At 39.8% G+C, this 26,973-nt stretch overlaps 1 protein-coding gene across 2 annotated transcripts; it reads right to left on the bottom strand.

Annotated features, from left to right (window-relative positions):
• Nucleotides 1-360: 360 nt before the first annotated feature.
• On the bottom strand, nucleotides 361-25,421 carry crlf1a (cytokine receptor-like factor 1a). 2 transcript variants are annotated; one of them, XM_032547505.1, is made up of 9 exons: nucleotides 24,924-25,421; nucleotides 15,011-15,289; nucleotides 12,693-12,822; nucleotides 12,356-12,525; nucleotides 7,561-7,718; nucleotides 4,845-4,919; nucleotides 3,244-3,337; nucleotides 1,002-1,184; nucleotides 361-848 (listed from the first exon to the last, which is right to left on the bottom strand). In XM_032547505.1, exons 1-9 carry the CDS (start codon nucleotides 24,994-24,996, stop codon nucleotides 832-834), a joined length of 1,179 nt encoding a protein of 392 aa, XP_032403396.1. In that variant the 5' UTR covers nucleotides 24,997-25,421; the 3' UTR covers nucleotides 361-831. The 2 variants fall into 2 exon arrangements, with proteins under 2 accessions (XP_032403396.1, XP_032403395.1); XM_032547504.1 differs by having other exon boundaries at nucleotides 1,006-1,184; nucleotides 24,924-25,420.
• Between the last annotated feature and the right edge of the window lie 1,552 nt (nucleotides 25,422-26,973).

The raw sequence follows: 26,973 nt of genomic DNA, 5'->3' as shown, positions 1-26,973 counted from the left end.
GACCACGTGTTTTTCTGTCAACATTTTTATAGAACACAGGTAGAGATTGATAACAACTTCAGTCATTGTACAGTCTTTACTGACTAAATTTAACTTAAGAATTATAAAACATAGCTTTATACTTTAAATATGCTGGTACGATTTAGTACAAAAATAAAGGCTTTCCGCAGCCGACACAAACACCATCAGTCACATACTGGCACTCAGAAACAGACAAATCCTGGGTGGACCAGTTTGGCACACTATCCACCTAACATGGCGAAGCACTCGTTAAAATACTGAATCATAATTTGTTCGTGTTTCTTTTTACATTGGGATGTGAGAGAAGGGAGCATTTAGAGAATTTGTGGATGCTGACTGGCCACTAGATGGCGCTCCGAATGCCACTAACAACACGTCTAGGTGCTTTAGCCAACACTTCAGCGGAAATCGGATTAGTTTTCATCTCTTCTGTGCGCATTCAGGTCAAATGCATGTCAAATGTCTTTACCGCTGTCCGACATCTTCATGCTACAATGTCGTTTGCGCCCAGATAGTTTCTTTCTGGCAATGTCCGTGACGAGTAAAAACAGCTCCACCGTTTAGAAAAGCTCAAATCGACTGGAAAGGATGCAGAAACGAAGAGTCTCCCACTTTTTTTTAAATTTATTCCCCTCTGGATTTCTTCTTTTACATTTCCGATATGAGAATGCAGTCGCTTTTTTCTTTCTCGTTATTTTTTTTTCCTCATTCACACATATAGACAAAAAAAAACAAAACAAACAAACAAAAGCAATACAAACTGGATTTGTTCAGTTCGTCTCTGCTTGCAGGGCCTGCATGTGCTACGACTTATCCCCTTGGAGAACCTAAATTAAAGACACAGGCTGTTACAAATCAGCTTTTAGAAAATCATTTCCAGTTTGTTTGTGTTTGTGTACGCGGGACATGTGGGCACGCCCGCTCGCGGTTGCATGGAAGACGTGTGTGTTTGCTTTCTTCTCGGCATTAGGGATGCTTACCTACCTGGTTGCGAGTTTTTGGCGATTTCTGCATGTCCACCCTCCACTGGTCGTACAGCTTCATGGACATGCTGCTGCAGCCGTAGGCGTGCTTCTTCACCCAGCCGAGGAACTGCTTCAGCTCCCGCCGCAGGGTGGAGTTGGAGTCGCCGCTGGACTTTGAGTCGCAGGACATCAGTCGCTCTAAGGCCCCGGGGAATTGGGGTAGGAGAGGAGATCAAGAAAGGATTTGTGGAGAAACATCTTCTTTTTTTTTTTTTTACTTGCCTGCACCGAGTCATTTTTCTGTTTATATTTTTTAAAGCAAGTCGTAAAAGGGTGATCTTAAACGTGTTGCTTTTATGGGGAAATTTTAACACTACGCTAGGCATGAGCTGGTTACGGGGTTAAAAAGGGTTTCTAAAACATTAAATGGAGAGTTCTCTCCAGCTGTACATTGTTTGTACAATGTTCTACGAATTTACAGTCTTGGGTCCTGTGCTATGGCGCTATTTTTTTAATAAAATTATCCTCCGATGACAATCTCACACCCGTCACAAGCCAACATTACCACAGGATATTGTTCATACTACCTTCTGCTAATGATAGACACAGTAAGAAACTTATTTTAGCCTCAAATTGGTGTGAAAATCGAAATTAGACAACAACAGAGTAGGAAATTCGATGTTCTCAAAGCAAGAATGACTGAATTTATATTTTATTTAAATCATCACCAAACAAAAAGCAGCGTTTAAGTCACCACACACCATAATGATACCAAAGTAAACAAAGGCATTTTTCGCATGTTGAGTTGTGGAGTATAGCAGATGTCCCTCCATAGCTCATATATAACCAAGGTTTATCATTTGTCGAAACACGTTGAAACTGGGTACAAATCACGCTTTATCAAGAATAACATCGCAGGGTTTTTATTTTATCCATTGTTTGTATCTTAGTTGAAGTGATTTCACGAGTTTGACATGTTCATTGCATTACCGGCAACAAGATAATGCTAAAAAAATTCCTCGTCAGTAACGACCAATCGACAAAAAAACAAAACTAGTTTTCCGAGCGGTGACCACTGGTGATGATCATCCGCCTCAGTATCCTGTCAGTCTCGCAGCTCCGTCCCAACATTTACTGAGCTCACCTGGTTCCTATACCTGTAATCACCCTCTCTAGACTATTTACTCCTGACTTTCATCCACTTCTTGTCAGATCCTCCTGCATGCTTGCTAGCCAGTCAACTCCCTAATGTCACTAAGGGACACTTTAAATCTGTCCAACCGGTTGCTCTTCTCATACTATAAATCAAAACTAGGAAATATATTTCATTTAAGCTTCACAAAAGCTTGCCAACGATTCATAAATGGGTTAATAATCCAAATTCCCATAAACAGAAATTGGAATGTGATTGTTTGTTTCATTGCCGTGACAATTCCGCCAGTCTGCATCAACTGATTCCACAGGCTTTACTTGAGGCAATTTATCCAAAAAGTTTAAATAATTTGTCATCGGAGCTTTTAAACTGTGTCTATAATGAAGTCAGGAAGTAAGTGAAGTAAAATGCAGGCCTGGATGTAAAAAGATTTCACTGCACTGTAAAGAGTTGCATGGAAAGGGCAGCAGGGCCGACGGGAGCAACAACTAAAGACGAAAACAACAAGAACTTATTTCTCCCACTAACAGAGGACCTTTTTGTCTCTTCGCGCTGCAATAAATACTTTCTGAGCCTTTCCCCCGAAGAAACCCTTGCAGAAAAATGTGAGTTTTTATGAACAGGGTTTTGTTTTCATAACTGTGGTCTTTTTTGCGGCCAGTTTATGATAACATTTTATACAGCACTTACTGTATTCCTGAGTCTGGAGCGACCTAACTGGATCCAGGATGGCAAACAGCACAAGTGCTCAAAGATTTCTGACAGTTTTCATCTCTTCTTTGCCAGAAAATGATTCTTTTGTTAAAACATGGTAAGCAGGTCTGCTTCTTGTCATTTCCTGACTAGCTCAAACTATATTGGATAAATAAATATGACAAAATAATCAAAAGGAAACAGACTGGAAGACTGAAAGCACAATTATCTGTTTCTATGCGACAGCCGCAGAGAGCTGCTGGGTGCTCAGTACACTGTGATACCAAAAATTGCTCCTTTATGGACCAAAATGATCCCAAACTCGGAGATCAAGAATGAGAAAAAAAGCTCTTGTGAGGAGACCCCTGACAGGGCGCCCGTGTGTGTGCGGCTGTGTGTGATCGTTCTCACCACTGTGGGGTGTGGAAGCAGCTGTGGGGTGGCTCCACTCGCTCCAGATCCCAGCTTTGCGAGAGCCGTAGATTCCCACGGGGTTACACCGAACCTGTGGAAAATACGACGCAAATTAACAACGGCCAATCGCTAAACCTTTAATGGCTCTCGTAAGTGTACACACCCCTGCTAAAATCCAGTTTTGTTTTGTTATTCTCCCCTACGCGAAAAGCTGAGACCATTATAAATCGTTTCCAAAGTTTGTTTTTTTTCCATCTATACTGTTATGTAGATGTGCTTTTGAATGCAACTAAAGTTTGATTGGTTTGTAATTTCCTGTAACGGAAAACAAACAAACCAGCTAAAGGGAAAAAATAAATCAGATCTCTTGAATTAATTTCAGAATTTAGATCTCCCTTCGGTTATAGAGAATCTGATGAACCTGAGATAAAAGTTCAGCTCCACAAAAAAAATAGAGCTTTGGGTGTTATTCTTTGTTGGAAAAAATCCTTCTTGGAAACAAATTTTATACCATAATTGGGCTGGGTGTAATCTGGCCAGTCAGATTATTCTGCCCTTGTCTTCTGCTTGGTTTCTTCTATTATTGTTACAACAATAAAAAAAACCAAGCACAAATTTTACTACCTTTTCTACACCATGGTACAGTTAAAATAGTTATTTAGAACCACATTGAAAGAAACCGGATGTTTTATCGAAAATTGATAAAAACACAAGACAGAAACTGCAAGAATCACTGCAAGAGCAGCAATTTCCAATAAGTACTGGTTCTGCTTTAATGTGACAAAAATCTGTATTCTGAAGATGCTTAGAGTGGGGAATATAGATGTGAGATAAAAGCTTTAATTTGGCTTTAAGAAACCAATTCCAAACTTTTCCAAAGGACAAAAACAGCACTGACATCGTCTAAAATAACGGCATATGCAGTATGAAACATGGGGGTGAGAGCATCGTGAGTAGGGATTACATTTCTTCAAATATGCATGTTTTTGTCAAAGTGTACAAAATTGTGAGCAGGTACAAACGACAGCAAAGTTTTGACTCAAATTGTTAAAATGTTTGGGGTAAGCCTGAAGAAGAAAGGGATTTATCTATTTAGCATCACAGTGAGTCCAAGCGCTCATCCACATCAACAAGGAAATGACTTCACCAGGAGGAAATTACAATTTCGTGACTGGCTGAATCAGAGTCTAGAAATAAATCTGACGGGACATATGTGGGATTGAAGAGAGATGCGGACAGATTTTAAGAACTTTTGCAAACTGGAGTGGGAAAGTGTTACCTCATAATGGAGTGGCACGCTGAAATTAAATCAAAAGGGGTTTCAACTAAGTGCTAATTTAATTCCAGACACTCAATGATGTGCATAATAATGCTGATATGCTACTGCAGCTATTCAATATCTTTAAATCCTCCTCCTCAAATATATTAGTTAGTTGTTTTTTTTTAATTGTTCAGGATATACGTGACACCAGCTGTGGAAAGTTGGGGAAGTGATTTATTGCATTATCGATTGGTTTAGTCGCCAAAACCAGGAGCTTGACCAGGGATGTGTTTCGTTCACACTTGGCCACGAGCCCATTGCTACAAACTCGCCATACCTGCACGAAATACACCGTTCCAGGTCTCAGCCCAGCCAGCCTGCACGACGTCTGATTCCCGACATCATTCATCACCTGGGCAGCGGAGGAAATGCACAAACACAGAAGAGCTGAGCGCTGGAGGTCCGACCACAGTATTAAATACCAATGGGCAAAAACTAAAGCACAAAGCAGAATCAAGATGCAGAAAACACAACCGCAAACCATGTACAGACCAAAACATGCATGTGCACCACATTGTTTAGTGGCTCCTGATCAGCATGTTTATGAAAGTATTTTAACGTAACCGTGCCTGCTGGCTAAAATCTGTTCCCTATTATTTATTACAGACTCAAATACTCCAACACACACACGCGCACGCCCAGCCCCACACACACACCTACTCACACAAACAAGAACTGAAGACAGGGAAATACTTTAAGTGGGAGGAGAAAGCAGCACACACACATGCTGCAGTTAATAATCTGGCCTAATAATCCCCCTCTTTCTCTCTGACATCCTGTCTGTAAACACTTGTTAAGGAGGACTCCAACAGAAAGCAGAACATGTAAATTACAGGCATTGGAGAGCTAATGATGTGATGCACAGGCGGCCAACTGAGGCAGACGTTACAGCTGAGCGTCTTTGCAGCCATATTGAAGACATTAACAGCTGAGATGTATCCCCTCCGTTCCCCAGCATGACCTCATGATTAGGGCCGCTTCAGAGGCGCTTTGTTTCCACCATCAACCCTTCAAGCCACTTGGATTCGGGCCTCTCCTCCCTCCTCCTTCGTATTGGTGTCAGCCCGCCGCCGCACCGCGCCTCTCCACTCCTCCGCCTCCTTTTTTTTTTGCTTTTTAACATTTCCACTTTGCAGGTACCGACTTGCTTATATTACAGCGGTGTAATTCCTCCCTAATTACAGGAGAATCTTCCCTCCTATCCTGGGGAAAATGATTTCTCTACAAAACCGTCCGCATCAAAAAGAGTGTGCCGCTGCGTTTCTGTTTGGGCCTGTTTACGCACATTTTGCAGCAGTTTAAAACAACAATGCTGCAATTTCTACAAAAGAGGCCTTAAGCCCTCTAGTTCGTGCGGTGTATGTGAAAAGAATGTCCTTTAATTTGATCCGTCTTGGAATGAAGATATAACGAAATATGTAGGAGTATTTTTTTAATTGAAAATAAACCTGGGGAAAATTTTTATGTCCATCCATCCATCCATTCATTTTCTAACACCCTTGTCCCTAATGGGATCAGGAGGGCTGCTGGTGTCCTGGTCTCCAGCTAACGTTCCGGGCGAGAGGCGGGGTCACCCTGGACAGGTCGCCAGCACTTAATTTAATGTAATTTCCATAATACAGCAGAGATCACCAGAGGTTTAGGATTAGCTGGAGGCAATTCATACAAAATATATTAAATTAACTTTGATCAGCTTGCCTTACTGTACAATCTTTCTTTTTTTTTTTTGTTTGCCTGTAAATTCCTGTTTGCACACCTGAATTTCAAAAATGTACATGGATATTTCTATTCTATTCTATTCTATTCTATTCTATTCTATTCTATTCTATTCTATTCTATTCTATTCTGCTCGAAATTCTGTGAAAGAGGTGTACGGAGCCTTGTGCCAGCAGCCCATTAAAATGCCTCTACATCGTTTTAAACTGTGTGATTGTGAGCGTGAGTGGGAATAAAAATAGCAACAGGTATTTTGTTCCATATAACACAGTAGGAGTGTAACCGGTAAACCTTCTATGGATGCAAACTCGACTAAAAACCCACCTGTTTAGGATTGTATTTGAAACGTAATTAATTACAAATTCATTGATGAAACTGGACTTAATGTCGTGTTTTGATTGTTGATTCTACGTTGCATTGTGTTTCTGTGTTTGATGTGATGTAAAGCACTTTGAAATGCCTTGCTGCTGAAATGTGCTATACAAATAAAATTTGATTGATTGATTCTATTCTATTCTACGACACCTGATTTTACCAAGTACAAAACACTGTAAGGAGTTTAAAACTGACTATTTATCATTTGGGGATGGTTTGTATCTGCTTTGACAACGTTTTAAGTTAACTTTACCTTTTTATATTGTACTTTAAACACGACATCGCTGAGAGTTATTCTGGTTTGAACAGTTTTCACAATCTGTCATATGTCACATGCATTCAATTAAACTACATGAGATTTGTGGGGGAGTTTTGAGGTGATGTGCATCCATAATTCATTCAAATGCATCTGCCAGAGTTTACACGCATTAATTGCTAACATGGAGAAAATTTGCAAGCATGTTACAAAATTAATACTGTAACATGCTATTAGATGATTTTGTTTATTTGGGGCCAATATTATCATCTCATGTTAATATTGCTGTTTTGGCCGGTAACTGATATCTACTGATATTACACAGATTACTATATCCTTTTGACGGCATGAAAAAATTGCTTCACTGCTTCAGTTCAACACCCAACAGTCCTGCACTGCTACATCTGACCTGAACATATTACTAAGTCTTATGTTTACGCACCCAAAAGGAATCTTTATCTATAGTGTGTATAATATTAAATTAACAAGTATCATTTTAAAACAATACAAATACAGGCCTATGCTGATAATAATCACTGCTCTGTTGGTAAAATAAGACAAACAGACTGTAATTTGGTGCCTTTTGAATGCAACTTTCTTATATATACTGTATATATATATATATAAAATATGAGATATTCTTTACCTTCCAGTCTTGACTCTCCTCCAGCCTGTAGCGGATCTGGTATTTAGCCTTAAACAGGAAGTCTTTGAGAGCCGGCGGCGCCTCCCAGCGAACGCTGAGCTGGTCCTCCAGCTGGCCCAAGCGGCTGACGGTCACACCTGACGGAGGGTCTGTGGTCACTGTCAGGAGAGAAAATGGAGAATAACATAAATATTCTTTCAGCATCTAAAGAGAAAAAGAAAAACGATCGTGCAGAGAGCTGAGAAGGCCATTGGAGAATCCCTACGATCTGACCGGGATCTGGTTACAGCTGTTGCAGAAACAGGCCTTAAAGTGTGTGTGTGTGGGAGGGGGGGTGTGCGTGTGTGTGTGTATTGTATAGTTCGAAGCTCACAAAACCAGCAGGACTTTGTATGTGAATTGAGAAATTAAAAGGTTATTATAATACAATGCTCAAAGCATGAGTTAATCTGAGAACAAACAATTGTGTATTTTGTTAAATTAATATGTTGGTGGTATATTTTTAAGGTATAAATCGTTAAGCATGCCAAGAAAGATGTTCTCAGAATGAATGAATGAATGCAACACAGAAACTAGGAACTCAATCAATGAGCTAAAGTCGCTATCGTTACTCTTTTTCTGATGATTAATGAGACCCAAAAATGTTTTGTCTCATAAAAACGATTCTCATTTTTTCCCCCTGAAACCTTGAATATTATAAAGAATGACTTTTAATCATAAAGACTGTTCTAATGTACAGCCCATAGGCTGTCTGCGCAATAGACAACTATTTCAATTTAAATTTAAATGTGCAAAGTAGCTCGAAGTTGTTCACTTTGGCACAGGCCGACATTTACCGTCTCTGATTGCCTTCCACTGTAGTTTTTAATGACTTGTTCAGATGAGATCCGATCAAAATAAAACTAGTCAATCCTGAACTTAACCTGGGAATCGGAGTTAAAAAGTTGTACACCATCAATAAAACTCACAACTGAGCATGTAAAACCTTTCCAGTCAGAGAACTGTACAGAATAATTGCAGCATAAGAACAACTAAAACAGAGTTTACTTTAACCGCCATAATATACAGTACAGACCAAAAGTTTGGACACACCTTTTAATTCAATGAGTTTCCTTTATTTTCATGACTATTGACATTGTAGATTCACACTGAAGGCATCAAAACTATGAATAACACATGTGGAAATATGCACTAAACAAAAAAGTGTAAAACAACTGAAAATAGCCCTTATATTCTAGTTTCTTCAAAGTAGCAACCTTTTGCTGTGATTACTGCTTTGCACACACTCTGCATTTTCTTGATGAGCTTCAAGAGGTCGTCACCTGAAATGGTTTTCACTTCATAGATGCCCTGTCAGGTTAATAAGTGGGATTTCTTGCCTTAAAAATAGTCATGAAAATAAAGAAAACCCATTGAATTAGAAGGTGTGTCCAAACTTTTGGTCTATACTGTATATACATATATTTTTTCAAAATGTTACATTTACATCAGATGGTTACTCTGACAGAACATGCTCCCTTCTTGGTACTTGTTTCAGTCAGGATGATTATTGAGGGCGCACTGCCTCCAACCTCAATTTCCTGTGTCATTGGTTTCTGTGTAAATAACTGCTTAATGCGAATATCACGTAGGTTTAAAAATGTTAAAAAACGAGTGTTTACATGGTTTGTTTGAGATTGGAGTTGATTCTAGAAGTTAGAGGAGAATTCTCACCCGTTCTTCTCATCAGAGCCGTTAGCTACCACCTCCAGAAAATGAGACGGTAATTGAAGTTGACAAGAGAGGTATCTACTGCAGGTGAGATAATACCGAAACCTTGCAAATTTCGTGCAAGTGTATATGCAGATACTTGAGACGTGACACACTGCAGATGAATCAGTGTTTGTATATGTTGTGTCACCCCGCAACACGTCATCATTTCCAAGTTGTACGTGTACAAGTTTCCTCTAGCTCTCTATCTCCCAGCGACTGAGGAATGCGGGAAACCCGTAGGAGTTTCCACCTCGCCTTCAGGACCGATTGGACCCGACTGTAGGTGTGAGTGACTCACACCAGCTCGACACAGGTGTGGTTTCCTAATGACCTGCTTTTGCCGCGGAGGACGCTTGAATGAAAGCAAAGGCTGGGTAAACGAGACATGAGAGAAAACCCAAACACAGCACTCACTCACACGAATCGAGAAAACGCCCACTCCCAGGATGCCCCTCTGTTTCTATGCGGGGCCCAGCCCAGCCCTCGAGGCGTGTAAACAGGTGTGTGCTTGCATACATTAATAAGGACAATAGGGTTAACGTTTGATGGACGCTCATTTCCCTGCCTCTGGCAAGTCCGGCCCAGAAACTTTGTATTCTTTCAGGACGTTTTCCCAGAAAAGTTCACAATGAGCAAGGTGAAGAATTCCAAGCTTATCAGGTTGTATTATTTCAGGTCCAAGACTTAAAGCCTCAAAGCCCGGGTTGCTCAGGCCTCGGGGTCTGCAGCTGCCTTGGAGACAGGATTAGGTTCGAGGATCAGCATGGAACATTCCATCAGTCTGCGTGTGTGTGTGTGGGTGTGTGTGTGTGTGTGTGTTTCTCTGTGTTTATGTCCACCAAGCATGAGTAAAGAGAAAATGAGCTCGTCAGAAGAGACGCTGGCTTTGAATTGAGTTCAAAGCCAGCGCGAAACAAAAGTCATCTTCGGGCGCTTTACAATGAGACGAGTCCGAGAGTCAAAACAAAAAGCCTGAATGTCCAGGTCAGAGTCTACGCCTGGCACGGTGAGAGAATTTGATCGTGTTACACGCGCTTTAGCTCCCTTAAGCTCGGCAACTGACCACATAACATAGCTTTAAAAGGGAATGCAACTCACTTCCCATCAGTATGAAGTCAGATGAAAACTTTGCCGTGGCGCTGCAGCAATGGAGACTCATTTAATGCTTCGTTTTGTGCTAGCGCGAAATCAGATTACAATGTGATGCAATGTGACGTGCCCCAACATATTAACGTTACTTGGAAAATCGGAGCAGTTGGATTTGTTTGCCTTTCTTACCACTCATATAAACTTAAGGATATTGTATTGGTATCGAATTCTAAAAGATATTTTTATGGAGACCTGATCATATTTATGTTTAAAATATTTTAGTTAGTTTTGTTTTCTTTAAAACAAAACAGATCTGATGAATTATAAATAAATGGGATGCCTTCAGTTGTTCACCCATCACAAAGTTACATAGAAATGAGCAAATTACAAAAGCATAATCTAACACTGAAATTTTTTTTTAAATCCACCTTTTAAGTTACTTACATTTACTTAATCCTGTGTTAAAAAAATGTTTTACAAAAATGCCACAAAGGCACATTTCCCTGTGTAAGAATGTGTACTTCACTTTTTTTAGTTGATCAGGATGTCAAGGACTTTTAATAGTTTGTTGTTTTTTTTTTGTTCCCCTTTGGTATAAATATGGCCACTCTGTCTAAGGCACTGTTCAAAATGAGAAAGACGGAAGAAAATGACATTCAACTAAGTCAAGCATGTGTTGATCTTTGGAAATCATGAAATGGCCACACACCTAAAATGTCCCACATTATTGCAATTGTCAAAGCAATAACTAAAATATCAGATTGAATCGCCAATCAATTAGAGACATTTGATCACTGATCGGTAGGTTTAAACCTGAATTCATTTTTCCCCCCCTGCATGTTAAATCCATGAATCTATCATTGTGTACTGTCCATAAAAGTATCAACCCAACGCCACTTGTGCTAATGAATTTTTTGTGGATTTAGTCAGGTGTGTCATAAACTCCCTACCTCTCACACTAAATGTAAAAGAAAACAAATGACTATTTAAAAAAATGAATTATAAACATCAAAAGAATAAGTTCTGCAGGTTCATTTAGTTTTTTGTTTTATTTTAATTTCCAAAGCTAGAATCGTTCCAACCACTTTGGACCACTGCTGTTGCGATACTTCAGCAGGATCAGACATCATTTCTAGAACAAGTAAAAGCTGTACTTACGCATCCCCCTCATTGGCACCGCGACTTAGCATTTTTTGATATTGCATAAGTTGATGAAACACATCAAGAAGGTGCTCTTAAGAGCCTTGCATAACGCGGAGCTGTAAGGTTTCCAGGCAGTTAAAAGACAAATGAGAGCACTCATTCACATTCCTCTGAATGTCTGGCGAAGGGAAAAAAAAAGCCCTTTAGGCAAACTACATCATTACACATCTTTCATTTGTACAATTATGTTAAGAGCTACATTAAGTTAAAACAACGTTATAGCTCTCAGGTTTGTCAAGTTAACTGCTTAGGCGAGGCGAGGTTAAAGGGTGAAAACTGACAAGGAGCTAACCTGGCTCCATTCAAATCGCTGCTGTCTTATTAACAAATAACAAGCAAATAACATTCCAACGTATTTGCACCTCGGATTTTGTAATGATGAAGCTGGTGTTAAGAGGAGGTTTTAGATTGCTTGGAGCCCTGACGCTATTTAGCACCGTTTACAATCTTATGGCTAAGGAACGACAAGATACTCCCACTTAGACAATCAACTTTAATTATTCACCTAATTTAATTAAGATTTACCAGGTAATTAAGATGAGTGATTAAATTTACCCAGAGGGGAAAAAAATGCTATTCCACAGAAGACCAAGGATTTATTTGAGTGCATATACCATCTGTAGTGAGGACAGGCAGCGAGATATTGTTCACTTTAAAAAGCTTATCTGCTATCTAGGTTGTAAAGCTAGACAGTACAAAGACAACATCAGACAAAGCAAAAGGGTCAATGTGTGCCGCTTCGCTCACTCACCCACATCTAGGATGTCAAGGATGATGACATCGGAGGTCGCTCGGCCCAGCCGGTTGGAGGCCTCCACCCAGATCTCATACGGCGTGAAGAGGTGCAGGTCCTGCGTGATGCTGCAGGAGTACGGCTGCGTGTGGCTGTAATCCTCACACTCCTTCTCGGTGCCGTACCATCTAAGTGGGGAGTAATGACACGGGATTATTTTTTTTTTATGTCAGCTGAGACTTTAAGAAGTTGATTTGAGACTTTTCTTTAAATGTAGTTTGCCGTTTTCAGGCATGATGCTACGTGATTTTTTAAATCAGTCATCAGTTTGAGTGGTTTGAGTGTGTCTCTTTACCTGAGTTTGTACTTTAGCTTGTACAGCGTGCTGATATTTGTCTCTCCTTTTCCTCCAGGCGCCCAGCTGCACGTCAGGTCTTTGGTGTTCCGGGACCAGCAGGTCAGATTGACTGGTTTCTCTGGAGGCACTGGGGTGGAACGAGGTGTGCCGAGAGCGACGGGTTGGCGACAGGAAGTGGCGAACATGTAGGTAAGAAAAGGAGATAAAACAGAGGATAAACAAGTCAGCAAAGAGGTAAAGTTAACTCTCGTCTTTCCTGCATTTTCCAAAGTTACTGTTGGAAATTTTTTATCTTCTTTCTTAATTAGTGTGTGTGTGGATGTGTGTGCACAGTCCAAATCAGATTTATGGTCACCTTCTCTGAGGAACACAGAGTACACGAAGTACCAGTGTCACTCTGAAATTATGATATCAGCTTCATCTCTGCTAATGTGTTTGAGAAAAAGCCAGTGGATATCTCTCTGTGGTCTGAGCTGTGTGAGTCCAACATCGTTCTTCATCTCCTCTTCAGTGAAAACCGTGAACAAAGGAATGACGATGTAGTCCATAGTATACTACATCCACAGATCAAACAGCAAAAATAACCGCCAGCTGTAGTGATTGAAAATGTATAAATCTTATTTGTCTTGTTCTTCTTTGTAGCACAGATTCTGCTCAGTTCGATATTCTGAATTTTTGCTGCTTTGATCATTTGGTGTCCCCATAGTTTTCACATTCACTTTCTATTTACAATGAAACACAATTATTATTTTTTTTCTTTCCCTAAAAAGGTGAGTCTTTTAAAACACTGGACATTAAAAAAGCTATTTTAAAGAGGTAGACATGAGTACAAATAGGAATCGACAAAGAGAGAAGTCACACGATCGCTTACAAATTAAGGATTTCTGAAAATATTTTTAAAAAATTTAAATACATGCATTTTAATCACAATGAAACAAGACTTCTCTGAGTAAATTTGCCTTTTCTTATCCATAAACATGTATTTTAAGCATGTGTATCAACGTTTCTCTTACAAGTGACGAATTTGGCTGAATTATAGAGATAAATATTCATCAAACTGCCAAAATGACACATATAATGTAACTGAAGCTTGATTTATAATATTTTTTAAAGACTTTATGTTGCACCTCATGTGAGGGGAAAATATGAGGGATTATGATCAATGACTAAACCAAACCTCACATTTGTAGGTATTAATTGAACTTAATTTATTTCCAATACGTTACTAGTAGTAGATTACAAAGTATTACACTAAATCCTTGTTACTCAGGTGCAAAATTACATGCATGGCCAAAATATCAGATGGTAAAAGGACAAAAATCTGCACCTCAACAAGTAACGAGTCTAGAATTACTAAGACACAAAAGTGATTTCAAAACAGTAGCTGCTACTTGTCTTGGCATTTATTTCATGAAGTCAACTGAGCAACAGGAGAAATTTCTCATTTTCCCATTTTTGTAGAGCAAAGACATCCAGACCGACGATGCTGTTTACCTTGGTCACTACAGGACACCACACGCACACACACAAACATGACTTTGTCCAACTAAGACAACATATTTTATCTCTTTAACTGACCCAGAAGCTTTCCCCCTCAGTCACAGTGTCAATCTCTTTGTGTAAGGTTTTGGTTTTTCTGTGTGTTTATTTAGGTCTCCATGTTGTCCTGTCTGTCCCTTGATTGTTTACATCTGTCCCTTGTTTCCCCTGATTGTCTCCCTGTATATTTAATCACACCTGTGTTCCCTGCCATTGCTGTTTGCTCCCCTGTGCTGCCTGGATTTTGATACACCATTAAAATCATCATTACTCAACAACCTGGGTCCTCCGCATTCATGCTCACCACCAACTACTGCACTTCATGACCCTTTGTGCTAAAATGTTGCTTGTACATTAGACCTCCTCAGAGGCAAGGTTATATTTATGAAAAAAATGAGGTGAAGGGCAGGAAAGGTTGATAGATGCTTGCTCATACAAGTGCAAAAGTACAAGTGGTTTTCTTCGTCTGTAAACTGTCAAGCCTTTGTAGCAACAGTGGACCACACAGATGGTCAAAGCATCACTGAGGCCTCTTACTGGGTCTAAAGGTAGTCATAAAAAGCATAAAATTTAACTTCAACTGTGCAGGGACACTTAAAAATCTACCCACTACTTCCTCGCTCTCCCTTTTACTCCCATTTCCTCTTCATTCCCCTCATCTCTGCATTTACTAAGAAATCTGCTGTAGATACGACGAAGCATTTTAAAAAAAACAAAAAAAAAAACAGATGTAGACACAACTGTTCAAATGTTATACGTCTTAAACTTCAACTTACTCCCAACATAGAGACAGGAGCCAGCTAATATGTGTCCCTTGTGGTTGTGGCAGACGAGGTTGTCGCCAGAGGTTTGCCTGGAGGCGTTGAGCCCGGCCAGGGTCACGCTCAGGTTGGTCGGGCTCAGCACTCGATAGAGGGAGCTGGGAAGCTGATGACCATTCAGCGTCCAGAAAAGAGAGTTGGCGTGGACCCCGAGTTCAGGGTGGACCCAGCAGCTGGCGGTCAGGTTGGACCCCATGCGAAGCACAGGGTCCTGGGGGTAAACGATTGCTACATCTGCAAGAAAGAAGCCAGTTGATGGTATTAGTATATGTTAGGAGGAAGACGGGTTATTGTGTTGGAGAGATAAAAGAACAGGCTTTGGACTTAAAATGGAATAATACAGAGCTAAAGATTTAAAAAATCCTGTGAACACATTGGCTTTACTTAACATTAACTCTGTGGAGTCAATTTGTTATAATAAACCTTCAATCAAAGAATGTCCTTGGAAATCTTTTTTGTTGTTGTTGTTATTTAAAGTAGGCAAATCCTTTGTTTAGCTCAGAAAAATTTTATGTTTTAGCCCAAATTTTACATAAACCAACATTTGAATTTTCCTCCGAACTTTTCAACCACATGAACACACAAAAGGAAATTGGACTCCAGAAACACAGCACTATGGAAATCCATATTAAGAGTTTTCTTTTTTGTCCTTTATTACGTCCTTGACACAACTCTTGATGCCCAGGTGGTGGCAGTAATGAGCCTTTGAGTTGTTGTTAAAAGTAGAAGAAGTAATAGTTTCCCCAGCTTGAATTACTGTAGTAGTTTGATGCCACTGGTAGCTAAGCTTCATGATATAGCTTAGGGGAGTCCATTTCTAATTCACAGCTTTTTAGACTTTGGTTTTTATCATCGTTTAGGGTAACCAGAAGGTAACGTCATCTTTTCTATGCCCTCTGTAAAGAAACCATGCATTTAATTCAACCTTAAATTCCTTCAATCGACTCTTGTAAGGCTGAGTCAGAAAGACGGTTACATGGTTAGCAGGTTTTGTGTCTTTAACCTTTCACTTTCTCAGCTGCTGCGTTGCAGGGGTCTAGTTTTTACAGTTTCCAGTGGAAATTGGGGAAACCTTCAATGATCCATTACAGTTCCAGACTTACTGTAATGGAAGATACCTGAAAATGCTGGTGAGGCGACCAGTTGACCAACCTGACAGGGGGAGTGTTATAATGGATATAATGTGGTGTGCAGAGACCGAGACCAGGCAGCACAGCTGGTATCTTGCCATGGTTTAAATGAAACAAGGATGTCACTGTTTTGTTTTTCAGTCAACATTACATAAGTTGACCAACAACTTATGTAATTGGTCAACTTTGTCCACACCTCTTGCATATCTTTACTCATTTTAAAGATATGAGTAAATATGAGGCAAGTAAACAGGGAAGTGAGAGACTGCTGTGTTTTTGACTGCAATTTCTCTGAGTTCAACTGGATTTTCTGCTAATATATTTCCATTTATGTGACAAAAAAGTGGCTCTGATATGTACACTTCATATCTTGGATCTGTGAATGGCCTGAGCTGAGACCTTTTGTGAAAATGGAAATGGTGGGGACAATCAACATCGATCCAGTAGTGGCCACACTGATTTCTTTGCCAGTCTTGAAGTCGTCTAATATGTAGCTTGCTTCCAGCAAATAAATTGCATCTTGCTTGCTCTGTACTGTTTTTTCTGGTCAGGACATGCATAATCCAGCATGTTATGATTTTTTAAATAGGCTTAATATATCACACATCTCCTATTAACGGTGTTTAAGGCAAAGAGGAAATGGTGTTATAATGGACATAATGACACCATCTTCCTCTTAAATAAGTCTATGACTCATTTAATTTTCAGTCTTGGTTTTGTCTCATTAGAGTAAAGCATGCCTCGTCAGGAAGGAAGTGACTAAATCCCAAACCTTTAAACAAACCAAAACGTGACTGCTGGTGTTCATTAAAGCAAGATTCCATCTTTGCTCAACACACTTCTCAGTGTCTATTAAAATAAACCAATTTAAAGTAAATTGTAAATTATAGACTCACTCGTCTTCAGGCCATTTACACCAAATGACGTAGTAAAGGCAATGCTGGGAACACTTGGTCGCGTTACCAAGCCTAGCAATGTCTTTACAAGTTGGTTCTACTTTAGCACTCAAGGTTTGGTTACAAGAACTAGTGGGACTCCAGTCCCTAAAACCCTAAAAGGTCTAGACAGTGGCGTTAAACTTACTAGCAGAAGTTTAACTGTGGTGGGAACACGTTTATCTAGCATAACCCAGGACCTTTCAGATTCTGCTGTCACAGACACACAGACAAGTCCTGATCATCGAGAGTCCGGTCATCTGTTTTACGGTTCTGTTAGTGATTTTTGCTCCTCTTATTGAATGCAGATGAGCTTGGCCTGCAGAGAAAGTTTGCTCAGTTGTCTCTAATACCAATAACACTTTGTTCACACCACTTGCGTGTGTCACTTTCAGACTAACTTCCAGCTGAAAGGCAATTAAAGATGGTTTTACTGTCCACTGGAAATTGCCTGCAGAAATTTGTTTTTTCAATAACAAACCCTAGAATCACCATTCTATTGTTCTTAATGAACATTTTTTCTTCAGACTGATGTGAAGGGAAACAAAACATATATAGAAATAAACATTTAAACCTCATTCAAACTTTGGTCTTACATGTTACTCATCAAGAATGTAATATATGACTGATATGTTTAAGAAAAAAATTAAAGCACCTTTGATTTGGATCATTTCATTCAAGCGTCAACATTTTGTCAAGAACACTGACATCAAAAATTAAAACATAGGTTTTTAATGCAGAACTACACTTACAATTCTAGGAGCTCTCATCCAGCTCAGTGTCCTGTTCAATGTTTTTAAAATAAGTAACTTAGAAGTCCATGACATAACTCAACTTTTTAGAGCTTCTGTCTGAACACTGGCAAATTTAAAATGAGTCATAAAGCTAAAAACTTTCTAAACTCAGAGGTAATCAGTGGGTGTTTGTGGGAATACACATAAATTAATGGGAAAAAAATTGAGAAACAAAATCCAGAAAATGTAAATATTAAAGGCTTGGAATTTTAAAAATAGCTGGGAAAAATATATTTTACCATAAACTAGTGTAAAACATCCAGTTTTTGTGGCTGCACATTTAAGTGCTACTATGCAAATCCTCAATCACCCGCCCCCTAATTGCACAGTGCATTCCTACACAATAGAGGTGATTTCTAGAACCCTGAGCACCAAACCTACTTTATTATAAACAGGGGCGCTGCCAGGAATCTTGGGCTCCCTGACAAAAAATGTTATTGGGCCCCCCCACGCAGCTGCTGTCACAATTTTTTGAGTCTATCTGACCTATCAAAAGTGTCACAATTTTAAAGGCTTCCAAATTCCTTGCTCTCTGGTCCAATACTGATAACTAGCACAATATTTACTGCTCATGAATTTTACACCCAACAGTCCGCATACAGTGTGCAAGTAGGTTGCTTAAATTTTTTCTATTAGTTTTAGATTACTGAAACGTCTCTCCCCACGAGCAACAGTCATAGGCAATGTGCAAAATATACATAAAGTAATCAGACATCTCAAAAAATGCTATGTAGTTGCAAAACTACACAAAATATGGATGTGTGTGTTTTGGTCTGGGAGTGGGTACATTACATTTTTGCTGCTAAAAACAATCTTCGAAAAATCAATATGATTAATTTTGTCATTGACAGGGCCCCATTATTTTTTTAAAATTTCTATGAACAAAAAATAAAAAAAATAATTGTGGAGGGCCCCTTGTTGGTCAATCCCTTAGAATTGTCATCACTTTTCCCCTGATTATAAACCAGGTATTTCATCTAACAATGTGCTAATTTTCTGGAGAAAGAGAGCAAATTTTTCTGTAAGTTTTGTTGACTTACAATTACTTGAAAAGATACTGGATTATGCTACGAGTCTACATATCAACAAGTCCTATCAAAGCAGAGTAAGTATGGAAATGTTAGCCTGGCACTGCAACAGATATAGAAATGTCATCAGTGGGAGCAAGATGGGAATTTATTGAATCCTTTTGCTACATGTCGAGTCAGACATAAGGTTTGTTCAGAAACAAAGTATGCATGTTTTAGATGACTTATACTGAGAAAAATTAAAATAGCTTTCTTAACCTCATATTGGGGGCTCATTTTGAGACTGCCTTGCAAAAACTACAGTCACAGGACAAAATATCTGTCAAAAATGGCAGATAGGAGAGAGCGCGTCAGACAGAAAGATCATTGATAAGAAAGTGTAAACAAGGTTTCCCCCAGAAAACTTGCTAAACCCGGTGGTTTGGCGCTAGGGCAGACATTCATCCAGTGGCCTGTCGTCTTTTTGAGTTAAAAATGTTTAAAGTTGAAAATATCACTTGATAATTATGTGTTATTAAAAGATTGGAAGATTAACACCTGAACACCTACTGTAAGGTCCTAAAAAATGCAAACATTTAAAAACAACTTTAAAAAATAAGCAATGCTTAGCCTGGTGGGGGCACAAGTAAAGTCTGGTGGCCCCCCAGGCTTATAATACACTGGGCTAAACCCTGGTGTAAGTGATGAGATTTAGTATATTATTCTGAATCTAGCTTTTTTGTCTCTGGTGGCCTGTTTTTTTTTTTTTTAACGTGCCAAGACAGGAAAGTAGGTAAAGAGAAATAGGGAAGACATGCAGCAAAGGTCACCAGGCTGGGAATCAAACCTGCGATGGCCACGTCAAGGAGTAAGGCTTTCTTATGTGGGTTGTATCTAACCCTTGCGCTACCAGAACACCCTGAATCTAGCTTTTTAAAACTAAATATAGCATTGATTTTAACATTTTAACGTCAAATTACTCAGATTGTATCAGCGACAAAAAATACCAAATGCACACCAGGAAAATGAACCTGTGTATAAAGATTCAGTGAGCAGTAACTCTCTGCCGTCCGACTCCAGTCGCTTTGTACAGAACTGTTCAAATAGCTATAGGAGGAAGGAACCCTAATACTACAAATCAGCAGTTTCTGTTGCATTAAGCACAAGAAGTTAACTATTTTGTGCTAAAACATACTCATTCATCTTTTTTATTACTATAGGTTCACATTTAAAGAGAGTCCAGCTCAAAATTGATAATCGCACTTTCTAATCGGACTTAAAATAAAAAAGCTTTTGATCTCTCAGGTGAACCACCTGATAAAAGGAAGGATCAAGGAGAAAAGATGAGAAGAAAGGATTTTAATTTCTAAAGCAGCAAGATTCTAACAACAACAAAAAAAACAAGTTCCCAACCAATGTAGAAACCAATACGAGCGCATCTGAGAGGGTTTCTATGACTGAGCAGCTTGCAAGCGAGAGTGTCAACACTGTGTCAGACCACTACAAAATCTGTGCCCAAGGCCAAGCCTATTCAGCAGCCAGCCACCTTACGTTGACAGACATTGTGTGGTCTTTTATGGCGGAGCCGCCTTTGAAGACATCAGCTCATCTGTAACTCCACTCCTCTGTTAATATCACTGCTGCCTCTCGAGGCCTTCGACACGACACTTCCATACATGCGTGCTCACACACGAACACAAACAAGCCGATGCAAAGCGGCTGTTTGTCTTTGTCACTGGATACAGTGGACCAAAGGCGGCCATGATTAGCCAGTAATACCCAGCTCCAGCTGAATAACAATCGGTGTTTATGTATTCCAGGCGCTGAGGACGGGACATTGCCCCGGAGCGGGGTGTGAAGCCCTCTAACACCCCTTTCCTTCACAGTTCAAACACTGCAAAGCGAGACACAATTACTGCTGTTTATTGTCTCTCCCTGACACGTTCACTGGAGGAAATGGCTTGTAAAAAATGATTTGTTTGGAGAGACGGAAGCTCTCATCACGCCCGAGGATGAGCCCAACATCGTGATAATGGGTGATGGAATTCAGGCTGAGAAATGAGAAAATGCCTTTGCTTTTGTTTCACGACTGCCAACTGCATTACTAGTCCCAAGTGGCTAGACTCTAGTCTGCGGTGGTCTTCAAAGGTACGTCACATTCGCTGTTCCCACCAATAAAGCAACAATTCTGCACTCGTCTATCCAACAGCTGAAAGGGAGCTTTCTTCTGGGCTCTTTGACAACCGATGCACATGAGCCGTTTGGAGATTTTCGAGGAAGTCACGCAACATTTGGTAACAATGAGCCATGCAACATTGTCTGCAAAGAGGCCGAGGAAGAAGCAGAGCTGGATTTCTTCTTCATTTACAGAATCATATAGTAGTGTTTATTTATAACCTGAGGCGAAAGAAATTTACAAAATGTGACGTATTTCGGTTACATAATTGCTTTGAGACCATTTTTTCCCCCTTTCTTAGAATCTCATAAGATAGACCAAAATAATGCCTAAAATGGAAGAAAAACGGCAAATAGCTTCAGTCTGTTGGACTCGGAAAGGTGCAGCTTGCATTTGTATATGAGCTCTTTTACTCTGATACCTCTAAATAAAATGCAGTGCACCCAGCTGTCACAAGTTACCTGATTAGTAAGTAGAGTTCACATAATCCTGAAGAATGAGGAACACAGTGATAGAAACCCAGTTTGATGCTGCAGGTAACTTGAGACCAGGCACATTTCAGCTTTAGAATGGCCTCGTCAAAGTTCAAGCTTGAATAGAATTGGGAATTTTTGGTTGGACTTAATTACTTTTCACTGCTTCTTTTTTATATATTCTCTGTGAGTGAGTTCACAGCATTGGAGGAAAGTGACGATCTGCCAGGCATTAAATCAGGGAGCTAAATAACAACTTTTTTTTATTGAAAAAAGAAAACTTTGCGTTGGTTTAGATCCCAATAAAATCCAATGAAGCTGGTGCTTTTAAAGAGTAGGCAGAGTGATTACTTTTGCGAGGCACTGTGATAATTGCGATATTTGTTCTTCGGCCCTGAGATGCAATAAAACACCAACATTTAAACAACTTAATTCTAGTAGCAGATTGTGTGAAGGGGCTTCATTGCCCTTTATAACAGTGTTAAACGCTAACGACCATTTGCGTTGTGGAATAAGCAGAAGGAAAGCTTACATTCATTGCTTGCTATTCCCTTTAAAGCCCCGAATCCTTCCTTTTATTGTGCCTTTTAAAAAAAGGATGAGGGACTGGAGTGCTGCTGTTTGCTAGTGAGCTCACCATTAAAGCTAATCCAGCCTCTTAGCGGCTGAGCCGGACATAACTATGATTTATTTACATTATTGTGCATTAAGCTGGCGGTCCCGCATTCTCCAAAACCCTGAGCAAGTGATGTCACCGCTTTGTTGCGGTCCGTAAAGCCCCCATGCTCGCCATGTGCTAAACGAATTATGGCCTGACTTGTTGAAATCCAGCCTCCCCGGAGGGGAGCTCTCGCTCCGCATGGGATACAAGCAACGCAACTGCAGCAGGAGAACATCAATAATCTGGGCTGTCAGACAGACAAAATGGCATTTGTCCCCATACCTCACCCCGCCAAACGTATCCACAAATCAAACGGAGCGCAGTCACGAACGATTAGTACGATTAATTTAAGAAGTTGTTTAGAAAGTTGCAACCTCTACAGCTCTAAAATTTTCAGCCGAATGGTTTAAAGTTGTTGTTGTTTTTTTTAATGGGACGTGAAGAGAAACTGCCTGGGTTTTCTCCAGCTCGTTGGAGCCTCGAGTGAAGGAGCGTTGCCCCTCGATCAGCCTGTTGCTGCAAACTGTTGGTCAGCTGGCTGAAAGGAGGATGCTGTTACATTTTTTCCCCCCTTCCAGTATGGTGCAAAAAGCACAAAGTGTTGTGGTGTGGCAGCTGAACGTGCATCAAAATCAAAATTCTAATGAACGCCAAATATGGCATTATTATGACTGAATAATTCATCGTGTCAGATTATTTTAGTGACAGTGGGAAGAATTGGAGCTGCACCTGCTGCCCTGATATGCTGCTATGAGTTATTTTATCTACAGTGTCAGTGTTGAATCTTAACTATTGCTGTTTTTCACTCAGGTCAATTTAGTTCCTGAAAACTGTAATACTCAATGAAAGAATCCAAATGCTTCAATAATAAGTAAATACAACTTCATGGGTTTTTGGACAAGACAGTAAAAAAAAAAAAAAAAAAAAGCCGTTTAAAAACAATTCTGCACATTTTTGATATGAAAATAAAAACACTTTAAAGCTTTCCAGCAATGAGTCGACAGCTGTATTTTTATGACTTAGGAGAGTGTTATTTATACATTTATTATCATTTTTATTCAACCAAGAAGTTAATTTCTAATAGTAAATGAGATGAACATTTCTGAAAAAAAGTGTAATAAAAGGAAGATCGGTTTTAAGATATATATAATAATCTGTTTTTATTTACATTTTGTATATAAAAAAAGGACAACAACAATCATTTATACCCTTCTTTTTCACTATCACACCAGTTAAACTCTTTTTATAGCTGCTGACCAGCTTTCTGCTTGAAATCTGATCATTTATCTTTGCTGATGAGCTTAAAGCATCTCAGGTCAGAAGGCCTTGTTCGGATCACCCGAATCTTTGCCTCGCTATCATCTTCAAATCAAAGCCCTGGCTGAGCCACACCAAAGTATGAACATTATTTCCAGGCAGAAGAAACAGGTTGGTAATCTTTCCAGCATTGCATCGAGGCGCTCAGTGTTTGCTGGGACTGCAGGAAAGTCAACAACACAAGACGAGCCATTTTCAGCTGGCGCTACGCGTTCGTCCAGGAGGAGTGAATGCTGCAAGCCGATGACTCAATGCAGTCGGCTGGCCAGGTTTCCTTACACAGAAAACTTTTTCAACCTGAACACTGAACTGAACTTGATGCAGTAATTTCAGATTGTATGTATAATTAGACTGAATTTACCTTTTCTTGTAAAATGCCCTGAGATGATACATGTTGTGCATTGGTCCTGTAATAAACCGACGTGAATTAAATTGAAACGTCTCTGACTACAGGATGTCAGAGATGCCTAACATCCCCATTGGAAGATGGATAATTTTTCATCTGCTTCAGTCCAGATTAATATCACGTTAGAGGGCTGCTGCACAGCTTTTATTGAGAAAGGACTGCAGTTAATTCAACATTTTTAAATCTATAGATTTCAAACAGGGATTCTTCTTTATCTTATTTGTCAGAACATAAACTGGTAGAGTGTCCTAATACTTTTCTTGTGTTCAGAATGCCTTAGATCTGCAATATATGTACTAATAAAAACAATTAGAAATTATTTTTTTCTTTTTAAAGAAAGAAAAAAAACAGTTTGTATTTTTTAAAACGTTTATTAATGTTGATAAAGAACTGGGATTCCTCATTTTCCATTAAAAATTGCTGATATTTTTGTCTCACCAGCTGTACAGCCTGACCTGGATGTATTGTTTCACTCTTACCCTATTTTTTTCCCCCGTTACATAAATGCTGTTTTTTTTATACTGTTTTATCATATAGCTTATCAAACTGGCTCATGCTTATAGTATATATCATACAAGAATCATTGTTATTATTATAATAACTTATTGATTTTTTTAAAAAGCAGTTGCATACATATTTATTATCACTCAAATATGGAATCTTATCTGAAAGTGCGCGTCTTGTATAATCATTTATATTTTACTTTTCCACGTCAGTTAAATGCAGCTGAAATCCCAATGTTTACTGGATTTAACATGTGATGTAACAGCGCAGTAATCCAGTTCTGCAACAGGTTTGGCTCTCAGGACGCTTGGCTCCGCGCGGTGCCGCTTCAAGCTCAGATCTGCTGCCCACACTTGGACATGAGCAGATCTGGGAGAAGCAGCCCGGATAGAGAGCGTCAAGCCGAAACCCCCCGCTGCAAGGAGCGGAACTTTGCGCATCGGTGGACATCTGTGTGCAACTTACGTGTGGACAGGGACAGCACGCCGGGAGAGCGCAGCGTGAGGAAAATCAAGCAGAATCCCAAGGCGGCTTTCATTATGCGGGGTTGTGTTTTTCTCTCCCCGCCTCTCCAGAACTCCAAGCGGTATTCCCGAAGCGATCCCGTGTCCTCCTGTTGTTGTGGTGTCGCCTTCTTCTTCTTCCTCCTCTTCTTCTTCTTTTTTTTTTCTTTTCTTTTCCGAGCCTCCACACAGATTACACCCAGCGCAGGGAGACGGAGGGGAGAGAGAGGGAGAGGAGAAAAGCAGTAAAAAAAAAAAAAAAAAATCCGGATTATATTAAGAAGACAAGTCTCCAGAGTGAGGGAGCGCAGCTGAAACAAAGTGTGACCCGGTGGGAAAAGTTCTCCTCTGAGGAGCCAGAACGGAACCCGTCCCTACACTGAAAGAGTGAAAGCTGCACGTCCCGTTTGCAGTGTTTTTCCTTCTTAATGCTTCCTGCAGCTAAATCATACAGCCCTCCCCTTTCTCTCTCTCCCTCTGTGTCTTTCTCTCTCTTCCCTCACGGTCACCAGTCATTCCCCCGCTCTTCCCGTCCATCTCCCTGCCCTTTTTTCCAGCCTCTCCCCTCCCGCCCCCACCCCCACCCCCCCAGTTCAGTGATGGGTAGGAGTCAGAACCATTGACTTTCACTGAATCACTCTGTCTGTGATAGTTTCCGAGCCTCGGGTCTCTCTCTGCTCTACACGTTTGCACAATAGGAGGCTGTTGAGTCACGACGTTTAACAGGAAGATCGCCTAATTAGAGAGCCACCTTTGATTATTTTGGGCCTAAAACTCAAAACAGTATAAAACCAAGTTACAACTCAAGTTTCTAGCAAATTTAGTCTCTAAATGACTAAACTAGGTTGTTCTTTATAATCACATTCTTATAGATAGGTACAAAAGAAATGTGTATATGCGCACAAGGATGCCGCTTTAGAGGGGGTGCCAGAATTATTTCTGTATTTATTGCCACTTGCATGTGTAAAAATTGATCGATAACAGAGGTTTAGGGTTAGGGTTATAATATATCTACATACTCCTCAGAAAGTTTCTAGTTGCACCCCCAGCCTAGAGTGATTTGAAAATAACATGTCCTGCCAAGCACACTGTTGCTCTTTCTGCTTCTCCATCCCCTGACGTGTTTGAAACCATCAAACCAATTATGATTACATTCAGGAAACTTAAATATATCCTCTCTGACGAAACAAAGTAGGTCAAAAGATCTTAGAAATCAACACATCAGGCGCCAATCTAAAAAAATTTAGGAACAAATGAAAAACACTGACATCTACCACTCTGGAAAGGATTATGAAGCCATTTTAAGGCAGTGGGAGTCGGTAGACCGCAGCACCATAAATCTGCTCTCTACCAGAAAATACTGACGAAGAAGAATGTTCAGTCTGTGTGTGACCTGAAGTTCAAACACACTTGGGCTGTGCAGCAGGACTAGGATCCAAAGCACATCAGCAAATCTTCCACCTCCGAATCCTCTGAAGTAACTAAATGATTCTGCAAAGAAGAGAAAATTTCTCCACAGCGATTCAAAAAACTCAATGGTAATTATCGAAAACACTTGATGACCAGTCAGTCATCCATATGGAGTAATCATTTTTACACAAAAGGGCCAGATTGGTTTGGCTTAGTTTGCTGTTTCCTCTCTTACGATCACTCATTTTTTTCCAATAAACTAAAATACTAATTCCAGTGGCACGTTTTGTCAAATCAAAAGTAGCTACCTCTTGAAAGTAAAAAAAACCCTGTAATTAAACATACTTTTCACTAATCCCACATTTATTTTATCTTAAAATGTTTTTGTTGGTCTGATGTAATATTCTAATCTTAAATCATCATATTTAACAGAAATAAAGGCTTGAAAACGTCAGTCTGTGTCTAACTAATCTATGCATTATGTTTCACTTCCTGAAATAGAAGAGCTATACCTTTATAGGTTTACCTATTTATGTTCTTACAACTAAATAAGTAGTGGGGTGAGTTTGACTGTAACAGAGCAAAAAATCAGTGGTTGCACA

Source organism: Xiphophorus hellerii, chromosome 19 (genome assembly GCF_003331165.1).
Source record: "Xiphophorus hellerii strain 12219 chromosome 19, Xiphophorus_hellerii-4.1, whole genome shotgun sequence".
Taxonomy (NCBI): Eukaryota; Metazoa; Chordata; class Actinopteri; order Cyprinodontiformes; family Poeciliidae; genus Xiphophorus; species Xiphophorus hellerii.
The sequence above is the reverse complement of the archived record's forward strand: the minus strand, read 5'-3'. Positions and strand labels throughout refer to the sequence as shown.